The sequence below is a fragment of the Bombina bombina genome, chromosome 4 (assembly GCF_027579735.1).
Source record: "Bombina bombina isolate aBomBom1 chromosome 4, aBomBom1.pri, whole genome shotgun sequence".
In the NCBI taxonomy this organism is placed as follows: Eukaryota; Metazoa; Chordata; class Amphibia; order Anura; family Bombinatoridae; genus Bombina; species Bombina bombina.
The window spans coordinates 496,214,505-496,231,700 of NC_069502.1; the positions used below are offsets into that span (position 1 = coordinate 496,214,505).

Here is a 17,196-nt window from a genome sequence, read left to right on the forward strand (position 1 = left end):
CAAAGTGCTCTGTAAAAACCCTACAAGCTCTGCCGATACAACTATGATGATCAAAAACGTCCCAGCATGGAGAGAAATCATCTTGGTTCTTTGGGGACTTTTTTCAGCATTATATTGCAATGTATGCACATTTCCTTCACGTCCAGAACCCAACATAGAAAAATAAACAGCTCTCTGGCTAAAATCTGCCTTTATTAAACTCCATGAGATACCTTGCAGTACTTACAACAGCAGAGAACTTTAGATCATTGGGCTCTGTCGATTGGCAGAACACCCCATCTTTGCATCATTTGTGGGATTACCTGAATTGAGCACTCTGACTTCCTGCTCCCCTTCCTCTGGTTATCTGTTATGTCCTACTTTCTCTCAGAGAACTTGGGACTGCTGAAGCCATGCCCCTGTGTTACCTATCCATGTTTAGATTAAAGCTTCCAACCACCCACTCTGCCAGATGATCACTTGGCCCACCCCTGTCACCTGCTGTTATCCAATCTCCACCACTTTATGCCTGGTCTCTTCTGGTTCCAAAATTCTAATTTGTATGAGTCATATGTACAAACCAACAAAATGGGGAAAATATAAATAAAATACTTTGTTTAGTTCCTGGGGTCATTCCATTTGGCGGAATTTAGACAACATTATCTATTTATTAATGGAAATGTGTTAATCCATTATTTTCTATGGGGAACATCTTCAGGACAGCTAATGAGCAGCTGAACAGCAGATTCAACTTAAGAAGGTTAAAGTAGCTGCTAATGCAACAAGTCAGCAGCAGCACACAAAAAAGATTTTATTTTATTTGAATTAGTGTATTTTTTTTTATGTGTTCAAATCCGATTGCACGCCATATATATATATATATATATATATATATATATATATATATATATATATATATATATATATATATATATATATGTATGTATATATATATATATATATATATATATATATATATATATATATATATATATATATATATATATATGTGTGTGTGTGTGTGTAAATGCCATGTATTTTACGTTTTAAATTAGCCTAAAACCTCTGGAAAATGTCCAAATACTTAAAGTTTAATATTTTGCATAGTTTCTTCATTGTTAAACTATTTCTATCAGTCTGTTTACACCACATCACTTCCAATACAAATTTTATGTGAAATCCTAAGCCATTTTCTGTATATACTAGTGTGTCCAGGATCCCAGGCTGTGACTTAGTGTCATGTTGTTGTGTTTTTAACATATATTTTACCAGCTAGCAGAAATAACATGGCCACCAAGCATGATGGGTTTTAAAATATCCAGGAATATGCATGCTTCCAGGTCATTGCTGTGTTTAATGAGAAAAAAACGGTATACACACTTTCAAGTGTACCTGATTTGAGGGTTTCCTTACAAGCATATATTAAATGGTGGCTCGCTGGCATCAAAAGAGTGGCATGTGGGTTCTTCTGCTTGGATACAAAGAGCAAAACTGGCACACTGTTGCACCCCTCCAGATTCCCCATTCCTGGTATCCCTATGTGTGTCTGCACTCTGCACAGCAAGACCTTTGAATAGCAGTATAATACCAAAAAGGCATACTCTAAACAGTTGCAACAATCAAACAGTTACCTACATTTCCATCTTGGCAATTGTCTTATTTTTTTATTTTTGTTTTGCTTGTGTGTTTAACCCCTACAAAGGTGTCACATTGTAAAAGGAGCTCTAGAGCACCAATGCACTACCAGGTGCTAGCTGCTGGCTGGTAACTATGCACATTTTTCTTTTGTCATTGGCTCACCAGATTCATTCAGCTAGTTCCCAGTAGTGTGTTGCTTCATTATAACTGATTTTACTATATTGGTAATGCCTTTGCAGGAGTTACACAGTGATGTATACAAGCAATAGTGAAATAATAAAAAGCTCTAACATGTCTAACATGTTTGTTACCAACATGTCCAACCTATTCAAAATTCTCTCTCTCCATAACAGGACAGCTTGAAAGGGTTTAGAAGCCATCTTAACCCTTTGAGTGCTAAGCTAGATTCTTTTCCCTGTTTTTTACTATTTAAAAATAGAAAAAAAAATACTCCCCCCCCCCCAGATACCCAGACTTACACCGTTGGAAAGGTTAGGCGATTGCCTTTCTAACGGTGGGTCTTAGGGGTCTGTAGCTGCTTAGATGCCTGGGATACAGGCTTCTAAGCAGCATGCCCCCTTTCCCTATATTGCCCCCTTTTCCTATATTCATCACGTCATTGCGCGTGACATCACCATGCGTAACGGGAAGCCCCAGCAATGCCTGTCACTATGCAGGCTCGATTGCCGGGGTGGGAGTCGGTGGGAGCCCCCAGATTTCTCAAAAGGTGGTTGAGTGCTAGTGACGGCTCTGAGCCGTCGTTAGCACTCAAGGGATACTAAACCCAATTTTTTTTTTCTTTCATGACCCAGATAGAGCATGCAATTTTAAGCAACTTTCTAATTTACTCCTATTATCAGTTTTTCTTTATTCTCCTGCTATCTTTATTTAAAAAGCAGGAATGTAAACCTTAGGAGCAGGCCCATTTTAGGTTCAGAACCCTGGATAGCACTTGCTTATTAGTGGCTACATTTAGCTACCAATAAGCAAGCATAATTCAGGTTCGGAACGAAAAATGAGCTGGCTCCTAAGCTTTACATTCCTGCTTTTTAAATAAAGATACCAAAAGAACAAAGAAAAATTGATAAGAGTAAATTAGAAATATGCTTAAAATTGCATGCTCTATCTGAATCATTAAAGAAAAAATTTGGGTTTAGTGTCCCTTTAATAATTTTATTTTCTTTTTTATGCATGCTCTGTTCACATTTAAGCAAATTAATTTCACTTCCATAATTTAATAGTTTTAATTAAACAGGGGGACTTTGCACGTTAAAGGGACATGAAAATCAAAATTTTCTTTCATGATTCAGATATAGCAAACAATTTAAAAAACTTTCAAATGTACTTCTTTAATGTGATTTGCTTAATTCGCTTTGTATACTTAGGTAGGCTCAGGAGCTGGGAACTAGCTGCTGATTGGTGGCTGCACATATATACTTCTTGTGATTGGTTTACCAATGTATTCAGCTACCTCCCAGTAGTGCACTGCTGCTCCTTCCAGAAAGCATACAAAGAGAATGAGACAAAATAGCTAATATAAGTAAATTGGAAATGTGTTTAAAATTGAAAGCTCTATCTGAATAATTATAGCGACATTTTGGATGTCATGTAGTTTAATAATTATTTTGACATGCACTAACTAAACCAGAAATTATTTTTTCCTTATTTTCTGTAGCTTCAAACATCAGCTGAGACACTGTATTTTGATAATTGATATCATGCATAGGTGCAGTTTTTAAATACCTTTAATATTTAATATTTTCAATCGAGTTTAAAAATTTTACAAACAAAATATTTAAAATACAAATTACACTATTTGTGTGTAACAAACATGTCAACCCTTTGATGCATCTATAAACGTGTAGATATCTGAGCCTTTGCAATCACACACAAAGTCATTTGCACAATTTCATATTTTTTATAATATGATTTAAAGGGACAATAAACTCAAATTTTTTCTTTCATGATTTAGAAAGAGCATGCAATTTTAAACAACTTTCTAAATTACTTCTATTATCTAATTTGCTTCATTCTCTTGATTTTCTTTGCTGAAAAGCATATTTAGATAGGCTCCGTAGCTGCTGATTGGTGGCAGCACATAGATGCCTCGTGTGATTGGCTCACCCATGTGCATTGCTCTTTCTTAACCCCTTAGTGACCGAGGACGTGCAGGGTACGTCTGAAAAAAAAAGGCAGTTAACGCCTGACGACGTACCCTGCACGTCCTCGGCTAAAGTGAGTGCTGGAAGCGATCAAGATCGCTTCCAGGCACTATTACAGTACTGCAGGGATGCCTCGATGTCTGGGCATCCCTGCAGTGCTGTTACGGAGTGCCGGGACCGGAGCGATCACTCCCCCTTGAGTGATCACTTCCGGTTTTGCTCCACGTGGAGCCCGGCAGTGCAGCAGAGCATCGGAAGCGATCGGACACGCTTCCGATGCTCTGCTAGTGTGCTAAGTGCCTCGGTGGGTCGAGGCACTTAGTTAGTATATAAATAAAATAAAAAATGGGAAAAATAAAATAAAATATAAAATAAAAAAGCCCCACATATAGCGCCCCCCCCTCCCCCATTAGGCTTCCAAAATGGCGATGCCCGGTGCATCATGGGGCATCTGGGGGTGTCCCTAGCCTGTCTCACCATAGGGGCAAGCTAGGGTCACCCAATCTGAGCCTTCTTAGAAAAAAAAAATAATAATAATAAAATACCCCATTTGTCTGATCATGTCAATATTTGTAAATATTGACTCTGATCAGTGTGGATCTCCCTCCCTCTCCTCACTTGCCATTTTGTTGGAGAAAGAAAGAGACCTGTATTTAGCAGAGAGAGAGATTTATTTCTTTTATTTGTTAAAAAATATAGAACCAAAGGCTCTTTTCAGAGCCATTAACCCCTAGCTTACCAGTGATCACTATAAATCACTGGCAGTAGCACAGCTGCACTTTTTTTTGCTGTCTGTGCATTTTTTTAGGGGTTAATTTTTGTTGTTGTATTTTTTTTTAAAAACTCAAAGGCTCCTTTCAGAGCCATTTAGCTAATTTAATTTAATTTAAAGACTATTTAACCCCTAGCTTGCCAGTGATCGCTATACATCACTGGCATTAGCATAGCTGTACTTTTTTGCTGTCTGTGCATTTTTTAGGGGTTAATTTTTGTTGTTGTAATTTTTTAAAAACCTAAACGCTCCTTTCAGAGCCATTTAGCTAATTTAATTTAATTTAAATAGTATTTAACCCCTAGCTTGCCAGTGATCGCTATACATCACTGGCATTAGCATAGCTGTACTTTTTTGCTGTCTGTGCATTTTTTTAGGGGTTAATTTTTGTTGTTGTAATTTTTTAAAAACCCAAAGGCTCCTTTCAGAGCCATTTAGCTAATTTAATTTAATTTAAAAACTATTTAACCCCTAGCTTGCCAGTGATCGCTATAAATCACTGGCATTAGCATAGCTGTACATTTTTGCTGTCTGTGCATTTTTTTAGGGGTTAATTTTTGTTGTTGTCATTTTTTAAAAACCCAAAGGCTCCTTTCAGAGCCATTTAGCTAATTTAATTTAATTTAAAGAGTATTTAACCCCTAGCTTGCCAGTGATCGCTATAAATCACTGGCATTAGCATAACTGTACTTTTTTTTAAAAAAACCCAAAGGCCATTTAGTTAATTTAATTTAAAGAGTATTTAACCCCTAGCTTGCCAGTGATCGCTATAAATCACTGGCATTAGCATAGCTGTACTTTTTTTTAAAAAAACCCAAAGGCCATTTAGTTAATTTAATTTAAAGAGTATTTAACCCCTAGCTTGCCAGTGATCGCTATAAATCACTGGCATTAGCATAGCTGTACTTTTTTTTAAAAAAACCCAAAGGCCATTTAGTTAATTAATTAATTTTGGTTTTCTGTGACAGATACAAAAATGTCACAGAAAAGATATAGTGTTGAGGAGGCGTATGCCATCCTTGCGTCAGAGTCAGATGCCTCTATGTCTGACTCAGACCCCAATTTTGACCCTGCCATATGCTCAGATACATCATTAGATGCAGTCTCAACTGATAGTGATGTATCTGTGGCTGCTAGCCCCCCTGCCAGCCCCCCTGCTAGCCCCCCTGCCAGCCCCCCTGCTAGAAGGAGGCGTGTTGCTGCCATTGCCGCTGAAGAGTGGGTAACGCCTCATCTCCAGAGGCCAGATATCCCACCCTTCACAGCAAATGCTGGCATAAATATAGATGTGGCAGGTTTTAGCCCCCAACAGTTTCTGGAGGTGTTTCTGGGTGATGATGTATTGGGGAACATTGTCGCCCAAACTAATTTATATGCCCATCAGTACCGTGCTGCAAAGCCTGAAACATATTTGGCAAAGCAGCAATGGGCCCCCATCAATGTGCCAGAATTTAAAAAATTCTGGGCATTGACTATGCTGATGGGCATAATAAAGAAACCCTCCGTTCGCTCCTACTGGAGCAGTAGCCCCATCTGCTCTACCCCCATTTTCTCCCAGAGTATGTCGAGGCAGAGATATGAAATGATTCTTCATTTCATGCACTTCAGCGACAACAGCCTGTGCCCCCCTAGGGAGCATCCCCAATTTGACAGGCTGTATAAAATCCGCCCCCTGATTACCCACTTTTCTGCCAGGTTTGCAGAGGCTTATACACCTGGAAGGAATATATGCGTTGATGAATCCCTGATGAAGTATAAGGGAAGGCTGGGATTCAAGCAGTATATTCCTTCCAAGCGCTCCAGGTATGGGGTAAAGGTGTATAAGCTCTGTGAGAGCGAGACTGGGTATACTCAGGCCTTCCGGGTGTATGAGGGAAAGGATAGCCACCTTGACCCTCCAGGTTGCCCAGAACATATGGGAACCACTGGCAAGATTGTCTGGGACCTGATATTACCCCTAATGAACAAAGGGTATCACTTGTACTTAGACAATTTTTATACAAGTGTCCTTTTGTTCAAGCTACTGTATTGCTTTGATACAGTAGCTTGCGGTACTATTAAAAAGAACCGCAAAGGTTTCCCAGGACAACTTGTACGCACCCGGCTACGAAGGGGGGAGACCTCTGCTCTGTGCCAAGAGGAGCTGTTGGCACTGAAGTACAGAGACAAGAAGGATGTATACCTTCTTACCACCATCCACACAGAGAGGACGGTGGTGGTCTCTGTACGTGGCAGAGCTGAGATCATAAGGAAGCCAGTGTGCATCAAGTCTTATAACAGACATATGGGTGGGGTTGATCTGGCAGATCAGCTGCTGCAGCCCTACCTAATTATGCGGAAGACAAGGGCCTGGTACAAAAAGGTTGCAATTTACCTAATGCAGATTGCAACCCACAACGCTTTTTTGTTGTTCAAAAAAGCAAACCCCGGAATGAAACTGACTTTTTTACAATTTCAGCTCCAGATCATTTCGGGGATTTTGTACCATGATGCACCTGCTCCCCGGGCGGTGATGGGAGAGAGCAGAGTTGGGGCTACTCATTTTATTTTTAAAATCCCCCCTACTGCCGCAAAGCAGAGACCACAAAAAAAATGCAGAGTCTGTACCAAGAGGGGGCAGAGAAGGGACACTGTATATCACTGTCCTGATTGCCCTGGACAGCCTGGACTCTGCATTGGGGACTGCTTCAAGCGGTACCATACAATGGTCAATTTTTAAAAAATAAATAAATTTGCTGTTATTTTTTTTTTGTTATGTTTACTGTTAAATTTTTTGTTATTTTTTTACTTTTAATGTGCCAGATTTTTACATTTCACTAATATATTTTTTTTTCTAAAATGGGGCTGTTCTTTTTTTTTTTTTTACAAAAACCCCTGTCAAACCTATGCATGGGGACATAGGTGTACTCAGGGTGCCTAGCAGAAAACAACCTGTAGTATTTTTTTTGCACTAACTTACAACAGTCTCTCCTAAATCATAGTCAAAAAGCAATGTGTGTGTAAAAATGAAAATTGAAAAAATGCCACCATACACTTTCTCCAATTTTTTTAGCTAAAACAGTTACTTCAAATGCATCAAAGCACACCATATACAATACCTTGGGGTGTCAACATTTCAAAAATATGCACATTCATGGCAATAAATAAAAGTGGGGTTTACAATAGGCCCCAAACTAAAGATAGGCCTATCAGAAGAAATACTCTCACTTAATAACTAAAATCACAAGTCATAAAATTGTAACATAACCTTCCCAAAATCCTGGCAAACCTATGCATGGGGGGCATAGGTGTACTCAGGGTGCCTAGCAGAAAACAACCTGAAGTATTTTTTTGCACTAACTTACAACAGTCTCTCCTAAATCATAGTCAAAAAGCAATGTGTGTGTAAAAATGAAAATTGAAAAAATGCCACCATACACTTTCTCCAATTTTTTTAGCTAAAACAGTTACTTCAAATGCATCAAAGCACACCATATACAATACCTTGGGGTGTCAACATTTCAAAAATATGCACATTCATGGAAACAAATAAATTGGGGTATGTTAAAATACCCCCAAAAAGACAATAGGCAAAGAAAATATGTTAAATGTGAAAAAAAAATCACAAACGCATGTTGGACATTTGGCATTACACCCCCCGAACAAGCCAAGAAACTTATGTATAGGTGGTATCACTGTACTCAGGAGATGTTGGTGAACACATATTGGGGTCTTCTTTGGCAGTAACACATAACAGGAGCAGAGAATTCATGTCTAAAGTACAATGTGTGTGAAAAATAACACACAAAAAATGACTGCCTAATAGTTTGACAAAGAATTAGTGCATGGAAAGTGTTAAAATACCAGCATTTGAAATACCCTAGGGTGTCTACTTTTCAAAAATATATGGTTTGATGGGGGTAAATTACATTGGCCGGCTTCAGAAATGTCCTACATAGGACATGGGTGCATGGGATGTGAAAATTCCAAGTTGAAAAACTGGAATGCGCCCCCTAAAAATAAGGCCTTTTAGCCCCCAGAGAACCCGACACACCTATACATGGGGGGTATCACTGTACTCAGGAGATGTTGTTGAATACATATTGAGGTTTTTTTTGGCAGTAACACATAACAGGGACTGAGAATATATGCCTAAAGTGCAATGTGTGTGAAAAATAATGCAAAAAAATGACTACCTAAAAGTTTGACAAAGACTAGTGGTTGAATTAGTGCATGGAAAGTGTTAAAATACCAGCATTTGAAATACCCTAGGGTGTCTACTTTTCAAAAATATATGGTTTGATGGGGGTAATTTACATTGGCCGGCTTCAGAAATGTCCCAAATAGGACATGGGTGCATGATGACAGATGTGAAAATTCCAAGTTGAAAAACTGGAATGCGCCCCCTAAAATTAAGGCCTTTTAGCCCCCAGAGAACCCGACACACCTATACATGGGGGGTATCACTGTACTCAGAGATGTTGTTGAATACATATTGAGGTTTTTTTTGGCAGTAACACATAACAGGGACTGAGAATATATGCCTAAAGTACAATGTGTGTGAAAAATAATGCAAAAAAATGACTACCTAAAAGTTTGACAAAGACTAGTGGTTGAATTAGTGCATGGAAAGTGTTAAAATACCAGCATTTGAAATACCCTAGGGTGTCTACTTTTCAAAAATATATGGTTTGATGGGGGTAATTTACATTGGCCGGCTTCAGAAATGTCCCAAATAGGACATGGGTGCATGATGACAGATGTGAAAATTCCAAGTTGAAAAACTGGAATGCGCCCCCTAAAATTAAGGCCTTTTAGCCCCCAGAGAACCCGACACACCTATACATGGGGGGTATCACTGTACTCAGGAGATGTTGTTGAATACATATTGAGGTTTTTTTTGGCAGTAACACATAACAGGGACTGAGAATATATGCCTAAAGTACAATGTGTGTGAAAAATAATGCAAAAAAATGACTACCTAAAAGTTTGACAAAGACTAGTGGTTGAATTAGTGCATGGAAAGTGTTAAAATACCAGCATTTGAAATACCCTAGGGTGTCTACTTTTCAAAAATATATGGTTTGATGGGGGTAATTTACATTGGCCGGCTTCAGAAATGTCCCAAATAGGACATGGGTGCATGATGACAGATGTGAAAATTCCAAGTTGAAAAACTGGAATGCGCCCCCTAAAATTAAGGCCTTTTAGCCCCCAGAGAACCCGACACACCTATACATGGGGGGGTATCACTGTACTCAGGAGATGTTGTTGAATACATATTGAGGGTTTTTTGGCAGTAACACATAACAGGGACTGAGAATATATGCCTAAAGTACAATGTGTGTGAAAAATAATGCAAAAAAATGACTACCTAAAAGTTTGACAAAGACTAGTGGTTGAATTAGTGCATGGAAAGTGTTAAAATACCAGCATTTGAAATACCCTAGGGTGTCTACTTTTCAAAAATATATGGTTTGATGGGGGTAATTTACATTGGCCGGCTTCAGAAATGTCCCAAATAGGACATGGGTGCATGATGACAGATGTGAAAATTCCAAGTTGAAAAACTGGAATGCCCCCCCTAAAATTAAGGCCTTTTAGCCCCCAGAGAACCCGACACACCTATACATGGGGGGTATCACTGTACTCAGGAGATGTTGTTGAATACATATTGAGGTTTTTTTTGGCAGTAACACATAACAGGGACTGAGAATATATGCCTAAAGTACAATGTGTGTGAAAAATAATGCAAAAAAATGACTACCTAAAAGTTTGACAAAGACTAGTGGTTGAATTAGTGCATGGAAAGTGTTAAAATACCAGCATTTGAAATACCCTAGGGTGTCTACTTTTCAAAAATATATGGTTTGATGGGGGTAATTTACATTGGCCGGCTTCAGAAATGTCCCAAATAGGACATGGGTGCATGATGACAGATATGAAAATTCCAAGTTGAAAAACTGGAATGCGCCCCCTAAAATTAAGGCCTTTTAGCCCCCAGAGAACCCGACACACCTATACATGGGGGGTATCACTGTACTCAGAAGTTGTTGTTGAACACATATTGAGGTGTTTTTGGTCAGTAACATATAACAGGAACTGAGAATCCATGCCTAAAGTACAATGCGTGTGAAAAATAACACACCAAAATGACTACCCAAAAGTTTGACAAAGACTGGTGGTTGAATTAGTGCATGCAAAGTGTTAAAATACCAGCATTTGAAATACCCTAGGGTGTCTACTTTTTAAAAATATATGGTTTGATGGGGGTAATTTGCATTGTCCGGCTTCAGAAATGTCCCAAATAGGACATGGGTGCATGACGACAGATGTGAAAATTCCAAATTAAAAAACTGGAATGCGCCCCCTAAAAATAAGGCCTTTTAGCCCCCAGAGAACCCAACAGACCTATACATGGGTGGTATCACTGTACTCAGGAGATGCTGCTGAAGACATATTGGGGTGTTATTTGGCAGTAACCCTTAACGTTCTCAGTAAATGTATTCTTGAATTGCTATTTTGTCAAAAAATCACCACTTTTTTTTTTTTTTTCAAACTTTGGCATAGATTGGTGGTAAAATAGTTGCATGGAAAGAGTCAAAATACCCCATGTTTAATACCTTAGGTTGTGTTCTTTTAAAATATATATATATGTGAAGGGTTAATCAGGGATTCCTGACAGATATCAGTGTTCCAATGTAACTATCGCTAATTTTTTTAAAAATTTTTTGGAAATAGCAAAGTGCTACTTGTACTTATTGCCCTATAACTTGCAAAAAAAGCAAAGAACATGTAAACATTGAGTATTTCTAAACTCAGGACAAAATTTAGAAACTATTTAGAATGGGTGTTTTTTGGTAGTTGTTGAAGTGTAGGAGATTTTGAGGGTCAAAGTTAGAAAAGTGTGTTTTTTTTTAATTTTTTCCTCATATTTTATAAAAAATTTTATAGTAAATTATAAGATATGATGAAAATAATGGTATCTTTAGAAAGTCCATTTAATGGCGAGAAAAACGGTATATAATATGTGTGGGTACAGTAAATGAGTAAGAGGAAAATTACAGCTAAACACAAACACCGCAGAAATGTAAAAATAGCCTTGGTCCCAAACGGACAGAAAATGGAAAAGTGCTGCGGTCATTAAGGGGTTAAACAAAGGCTATCTCAATAATGAAGCAAATTAGATAATATAAGTGGAATGTTGTTTAAAATTGTATTCTCTATCTGAATAATTAAATAATACATTTGGGTTTAATGTCCCTTTAACTTACTCATTGCATTATCTAATCACCTTATGAAAGGGTCAAAATTGAAATGTGCATGAATGTATTTCAGTTTTAAAGGGACAGTCTACACCAGAATTTTTATTGTTTTAAAAGATAGATAATCCCTTTATTACCCATTTCCCAGTTTTGCATAACCAACACAGTTATAATAATATACTTTTAACCTCTGTGATTATCTTGTATCTAAGCCTCTGCAAACTGCCCCTTTTTCAGTTCTTTTGACAGACTTGCAGTTTAGCCAATCAGTGCCTGCTCCCAGATATCTTCACGTGCACAAGCACAGTGTTATCTATATGAAATATGTGAACTAACACCCTCTAGTGGTGAAAAACTGTTCAAATGCAATCCGAAAGAGGTGGGCTTCAAGGTCTAAGAAATTAGCATATGAACCTCCTAGGTTAAGCTTTCAACTAAGAATACCAAGAGAACAAAGCAAAATTGGTGATAAAATTAAATTGGAAAATTGTTTAAAATTACATGCTCTATCTGAATCATGAAAGTTTATTTTGGCCTAGACTGTCCCTTTAAATAGAAGCATTTTTGCAATATACTTCCATTTGCAAAAAGCTTCTAGTAAAACAAATTACTGTTTCTGCAGCATATGCACATATGCTGTGTGTGACAAGAGAATCAGGGTTCAAACACCATGTCTGCTCAGAGAGCAGAATGTAGTGTGGATTGCATTAGTGATGATTTGCACTCCACTCAGTTACAAGTTGAGCGCAATGCGAACGTGACCTTGAGTTTGTATTGCAGGGAAGTTTTGCGCTCACAAGAGCGTCCGCGTGAGACTCGACTGAGAACCTAGCGCAGCGAAATGGGGTAAGTCGCGCAGCAATGGCCAGCAACATTTAAATATATATGTATATAAATACTCACAGCATATGTGTGTATGTCGCTGAAAAACTAATAACTTTTATATTTTACGCATTTTTGATAATGGAAGTATATGGCAAAAATGATTATATAAAACATTTACACATGCAGATTTCAATTTTGCCTTTTCTGTACCTATAAGTAAGTCTCACACAGCGACAGCGTGACGTGACTTCAGTGCAAAGTGATCTCCTATGTATATGTCTATTATATTTTGATTACAAGAATTAAAAAAAAATGTTCTCTGGATCTACAAGTAAAAATAGCATCCTCCCTTGGTGTGCAGCCAGTGGCGGCTGTCTTTAGTGCCCTCGGGTGATCTATTTTCCAGCAACATGTCGCCCCCTTGGGGAGACTAGTGATCACTAATCAGGGCGAGCTGAGTTATAGGAAAAGATCACGTGACTAGTGACTCTGAGACCAGAACCAGAACTACATTTCCCAGAACCCCGCGCGTTATGACTGACGTCATTGTTTAAGGGACGGATTAGTTGGCGGGTCCTGTTGAAGAGAAGTGACTGCCCGGGTAGTTATACTGAACAGGTATTTTCTATATAGTTTGTGCTGTTGATTAAATTGCAGCGATGCATAGGTGTATGACACACCCCATGCTTCGCTTAAAAATAAATCGTATTTGATTTTTACAGCTTTTGTCTTTACATTGACATGTCATCAAATGTAAAAAATCATATTTATTGGTACATGGAGGCATACATATTAGAAACTTGTACATTAACATGGTGTTATTAAAATATAATATAGTGTGATTTTTACGTTTATACAATTTTCTGACAAGGTATTCCTGTGCTTTCACCCGCTACTGAAATCACAACAACCTTCTAAGTAGTCATATCGTAGGTTTGGATTGCAAACAGTGAAATGCTACTTTTGTTTGTTTTTAGGTTGACACAATTGCTATTATCACGACCATGGCTGCAATAATACTGTCTTGATGATGTTACCCCAACAATATTTCTAGTTTGGGTTGTTTAGGTGTAATCTAGGATATATGGTCTCATAGATTCCAGGGAGTGTTGCAGTGCTCTGGTATTCAAGGGGTAAACATGAAATTGTCTTCACCACTAGTATTTCTTGTGAGTTGAAGTGTCACCTGTGTGTATTCTGTGGTCAATGATGCATCAACATGTTATTGCTACAATGCTGCTCAGGGCCGGACTGGGAATAAAAAACATCCCTGGAAAAATATGAAAACCAGCTCTATTTTCTGTTGAGTCCTTATTTGTTCACACACCCTCTTTCTCTGATGGTATTTCTGGGATACTCCTTCCCCCAAATTAAATTATACTTTGTATTAAATAAAACTGTCAGGCTGTTGTTCAAAGCAATTGTATTCATGTTAAATAACATTTTTTTTTTTTAATCCTCTGTCTGCCTTAGATAATGGAGTCCGAAATCTCCACCGAGGATACAGCTAAACTGCAAAAACAAAGTGATCAAGAAATTGAGTTTGTCTGTGTGAGTAGCTGACCTATTATTACCAATTAATTGCAGAGCAAGAGGTAACCATACACCATTAAATAATTCTTAGATTTCTGACAAGTTCTGTGCACAGAAAAGGGAAATCTGTGGGCATGTGCACATAAACTTTATATTTACTAGTGACTTTAAAGGGACACTGAACCCAAAATTTTTCATTTGTGATTCAGATAGAGAATTAAATTTTAAGCAACTTTTTAATTTACTCCTATTATCAAATTTTCTTCATTCTCTTGGTATCTTTATTTGAAATGTAAGTTTAGATGCCGGCCCATTTTTGGTGAACAACATGGGTTGTTCTTGCTGATTGGTGGATAAATTCATCCACCAATAAAAAAAGTGCTGTCCACAGTTCTGAACCCAAAAAAGCTTAGATGCCTTTTTATTCAAATAAAGATAGCAAGAGAATGAAGAAAAATTGATAATAGGAGTAAATTAGAAAGTTGTTTAAAATTGCATGTTCTATCTGAATCACGAAAAAAAAAATTGGGTTCAGTGTCCCTTTAATTTCCACTATCTTTTTCCAAAATTAGAGCACTTCTACTTTTGTTCTTTCTACATATCTCTTGTTTTGTTTACAGTTTTATCTACTGTATTATAAATTTTAAACATTTATCAACTTTTGTAGACCTACCAATTCTCTGTATGTTTGCTCAACCCTTGTAATATTTAGAGGCGCACCTGTACGTTGCTAGCCACTTCCCTTGGCTAGCGAATATTTATAAATAATTTATGCAGGATAATAGTACCTAAGTACATGCCCAAGTTCTTATGTTTTACACAATCCATAGGCTTTAACTGTTAGAAGTTTAGGCACACCTCCTCGCATGAGTGAATACCTTAACGGGACTGTCTAGTCAAAATGAAACTTTCATGATTCAGATACGGAATACAGTTTTGAACAACTTTCCAATTTACTTTTATCATCAAATTTGCTTTGTTCTCTTGGTGTTCTTTGTTGAAAGCTAAACCTAGGTAAGCTTATATGTTAATTTCTTAAACATTGAAGGCTGCCTCTTATCTCAGTGTATTTTGACAGTTTTTTTCACAGCTAGACAGCGCTAGTTAATGTGTGCCATATAGATGACACTGTGCTTACTCCCGTGGAGTTACTTATGAGTCTGCACCGATTGTCTAAAATGTAAGTATAGCATAAGAGCTTAAATAAGGGGGCATTCTGCAGAGGCTTAGATACAAGGTAATCATAGAGGTAAAAAGTATATTAATATAACAGTGTTGGTTATGCAAAACTGGCGAATGGGTAATAAAGGGATTATCTGACTTTTTAAACAATAAAAATTCTGGAGTAGATTATCCATTTAAGGTAATTTGTCAGTGCAGTTACTGCTGATGATCCATGTTGAAATAAGTTTGCTACCAAAATTTTAATCCTGGCTGATATTTTGGTTATTTTATATAGATGTGAATTCCTTGTCACTTTACTGACTCCTTTCTTGTCAACCTCCTGAGATAAACTACTTTGCTTATACAGTATTTGTTTAGATATCTTTAATTTAATTTGTATTCCATTTTCATTTTGTATTTTCGCCTTTTTTTTTTTTCCTCTCAGGAAGAACCTTTGAGACCTGTTTTGGAATTTGTTAGCTTGATTAGTAGTGATGACGATGAGGAGGATTCATATATTTGTGTGAGTATAGTTTGGAGGGAGATGCATATGTTACATAGGGGAAGTGCCTGCTATGTGGAAGTATCAAGTTCCAGTTATGTGTAATAAAATGGTGCCCCTAAAAAATATCATTATTTTTAAAGCGTTAAAAAGCTTTAAATTAAATCCCCCATAAAATTAATTTGTATAAAACCACTGTGCAATGTGCTTTACTATATCATTTGCTTTTCCTTTAATTTAATCTCTGAATATTTGTTGTAGTTTTTTTTTATTTTTTTTTATTATTTCCTACTCCCTCCAAAGAGGATGTACTATGTCCTACAGCATTCCGAACCCTGAATTATTCTGCATAATTACTAGTTCAGAATCTTGCTCATTTATATTCGTCCTTAGCCACAGTAGATGGGATATGTCATGAACTGACGAGACAGGAAAACTATACAGACTTTGCTAACAAAAATGTACAAAAGCTTCTAAAGCATTTATTTTGAGTGTATCTATTTCAGGTGGTTAAAAAAAATACACGTTTAAAGGGATACTAAACACAAATTTTTTCTTTCATGATTCAGAGTGAGGATGCAATTTTAAGCAACTTTTTCTAATTTACTCCTATTATCATTTTTCATTTGTTCTCTTGCTATCTTTATTTGAAAAGCTAGAATGTAAGCTTACGAGCCGGCCTATTTTTTTGTTCAGAACCTGGGTAGCACTTGCTGATTGGTGGCTAAATGTAGTCACATTACAAGCAAGCGCTAACCAAGGTGCTAAACTGAAAATAGGCCGGCTTCTTAACTTAGATTCCTGCTTTTTCAAATAAAGATACCAAGAGAACGAATAAAAAATGATAATAGAGCAAGTAGAGTGGACGTGTCTGCTGGGAGCTCCTCTGCTAAATTTGATTAAAAAGTGATATAAACTTCTGAAAATTGCCTAATCACCACTTAATATTACCGGAGATTAGGGGTGGAGAGCTCCCCGGAATCCCAGGTGGCAAAAACCGGGCTTACTTTGCTCCCGGAGCAGATCCATCATTGCAGCGAATTGGGGCCTAACCTATCTAAAGAAACAGCGCAAAGGTGACCTTCGCTGGTGGCACACAAGCCCCTTCACTACGTACCAGATGTGAAGGGGAGAGAGTTCAAGCATCTTTGCGAGCAGAAAGACAACAAAGCGCCTCAACTTGGAGAGAGACAATCCAATCATCAGAGGAGTAGCAGCTATCCACACGTGGCCAGCCGACACAACCCTAAGCAGTCCTAAGAGGTGAAAACCCCCACAGATATACTCACCTGGGCAGCAGATTCAGGCAAGTGGCTACATCGAGCAGCCTGGGGAGAACAGACGGTGGCTGGAGGCTCCAGATTGTCACTGACGCGA

General features: G+C 37.7%; 1 protein-coding gene across 1 annotated transcript in view; it reads left to right on the forward strand.

The window, feature by feature from the left end:
• The first annotated feature begins 13,182 nt into the window (after positions 1-13,182).
• The window catches only part of ZNF451 (zinc finger protein 451), a 215,049-nt gene continuing 211,035 nt past the window's right edge, over positions 13,183-17,196 (forward strand). Inside the window, exons 1-3 of the mRNA XM_053710403.1 lie at positions 13,183-13,238; positions 14,094-14,171; positions 15,763-15,840. Coding sequence (XP_053566378.1) covers positions 14,097-14,171; positions 15,763-15,840 — 153 coding nt within the window. The 5' untranslated portion in view covers positions 13,183-13,238; positions 14,094-14,096. The remainder of the gene's footprint in view (positions 13,239-14,093; positions 14,172-15,762; positions 15,841-17,196) is intronic.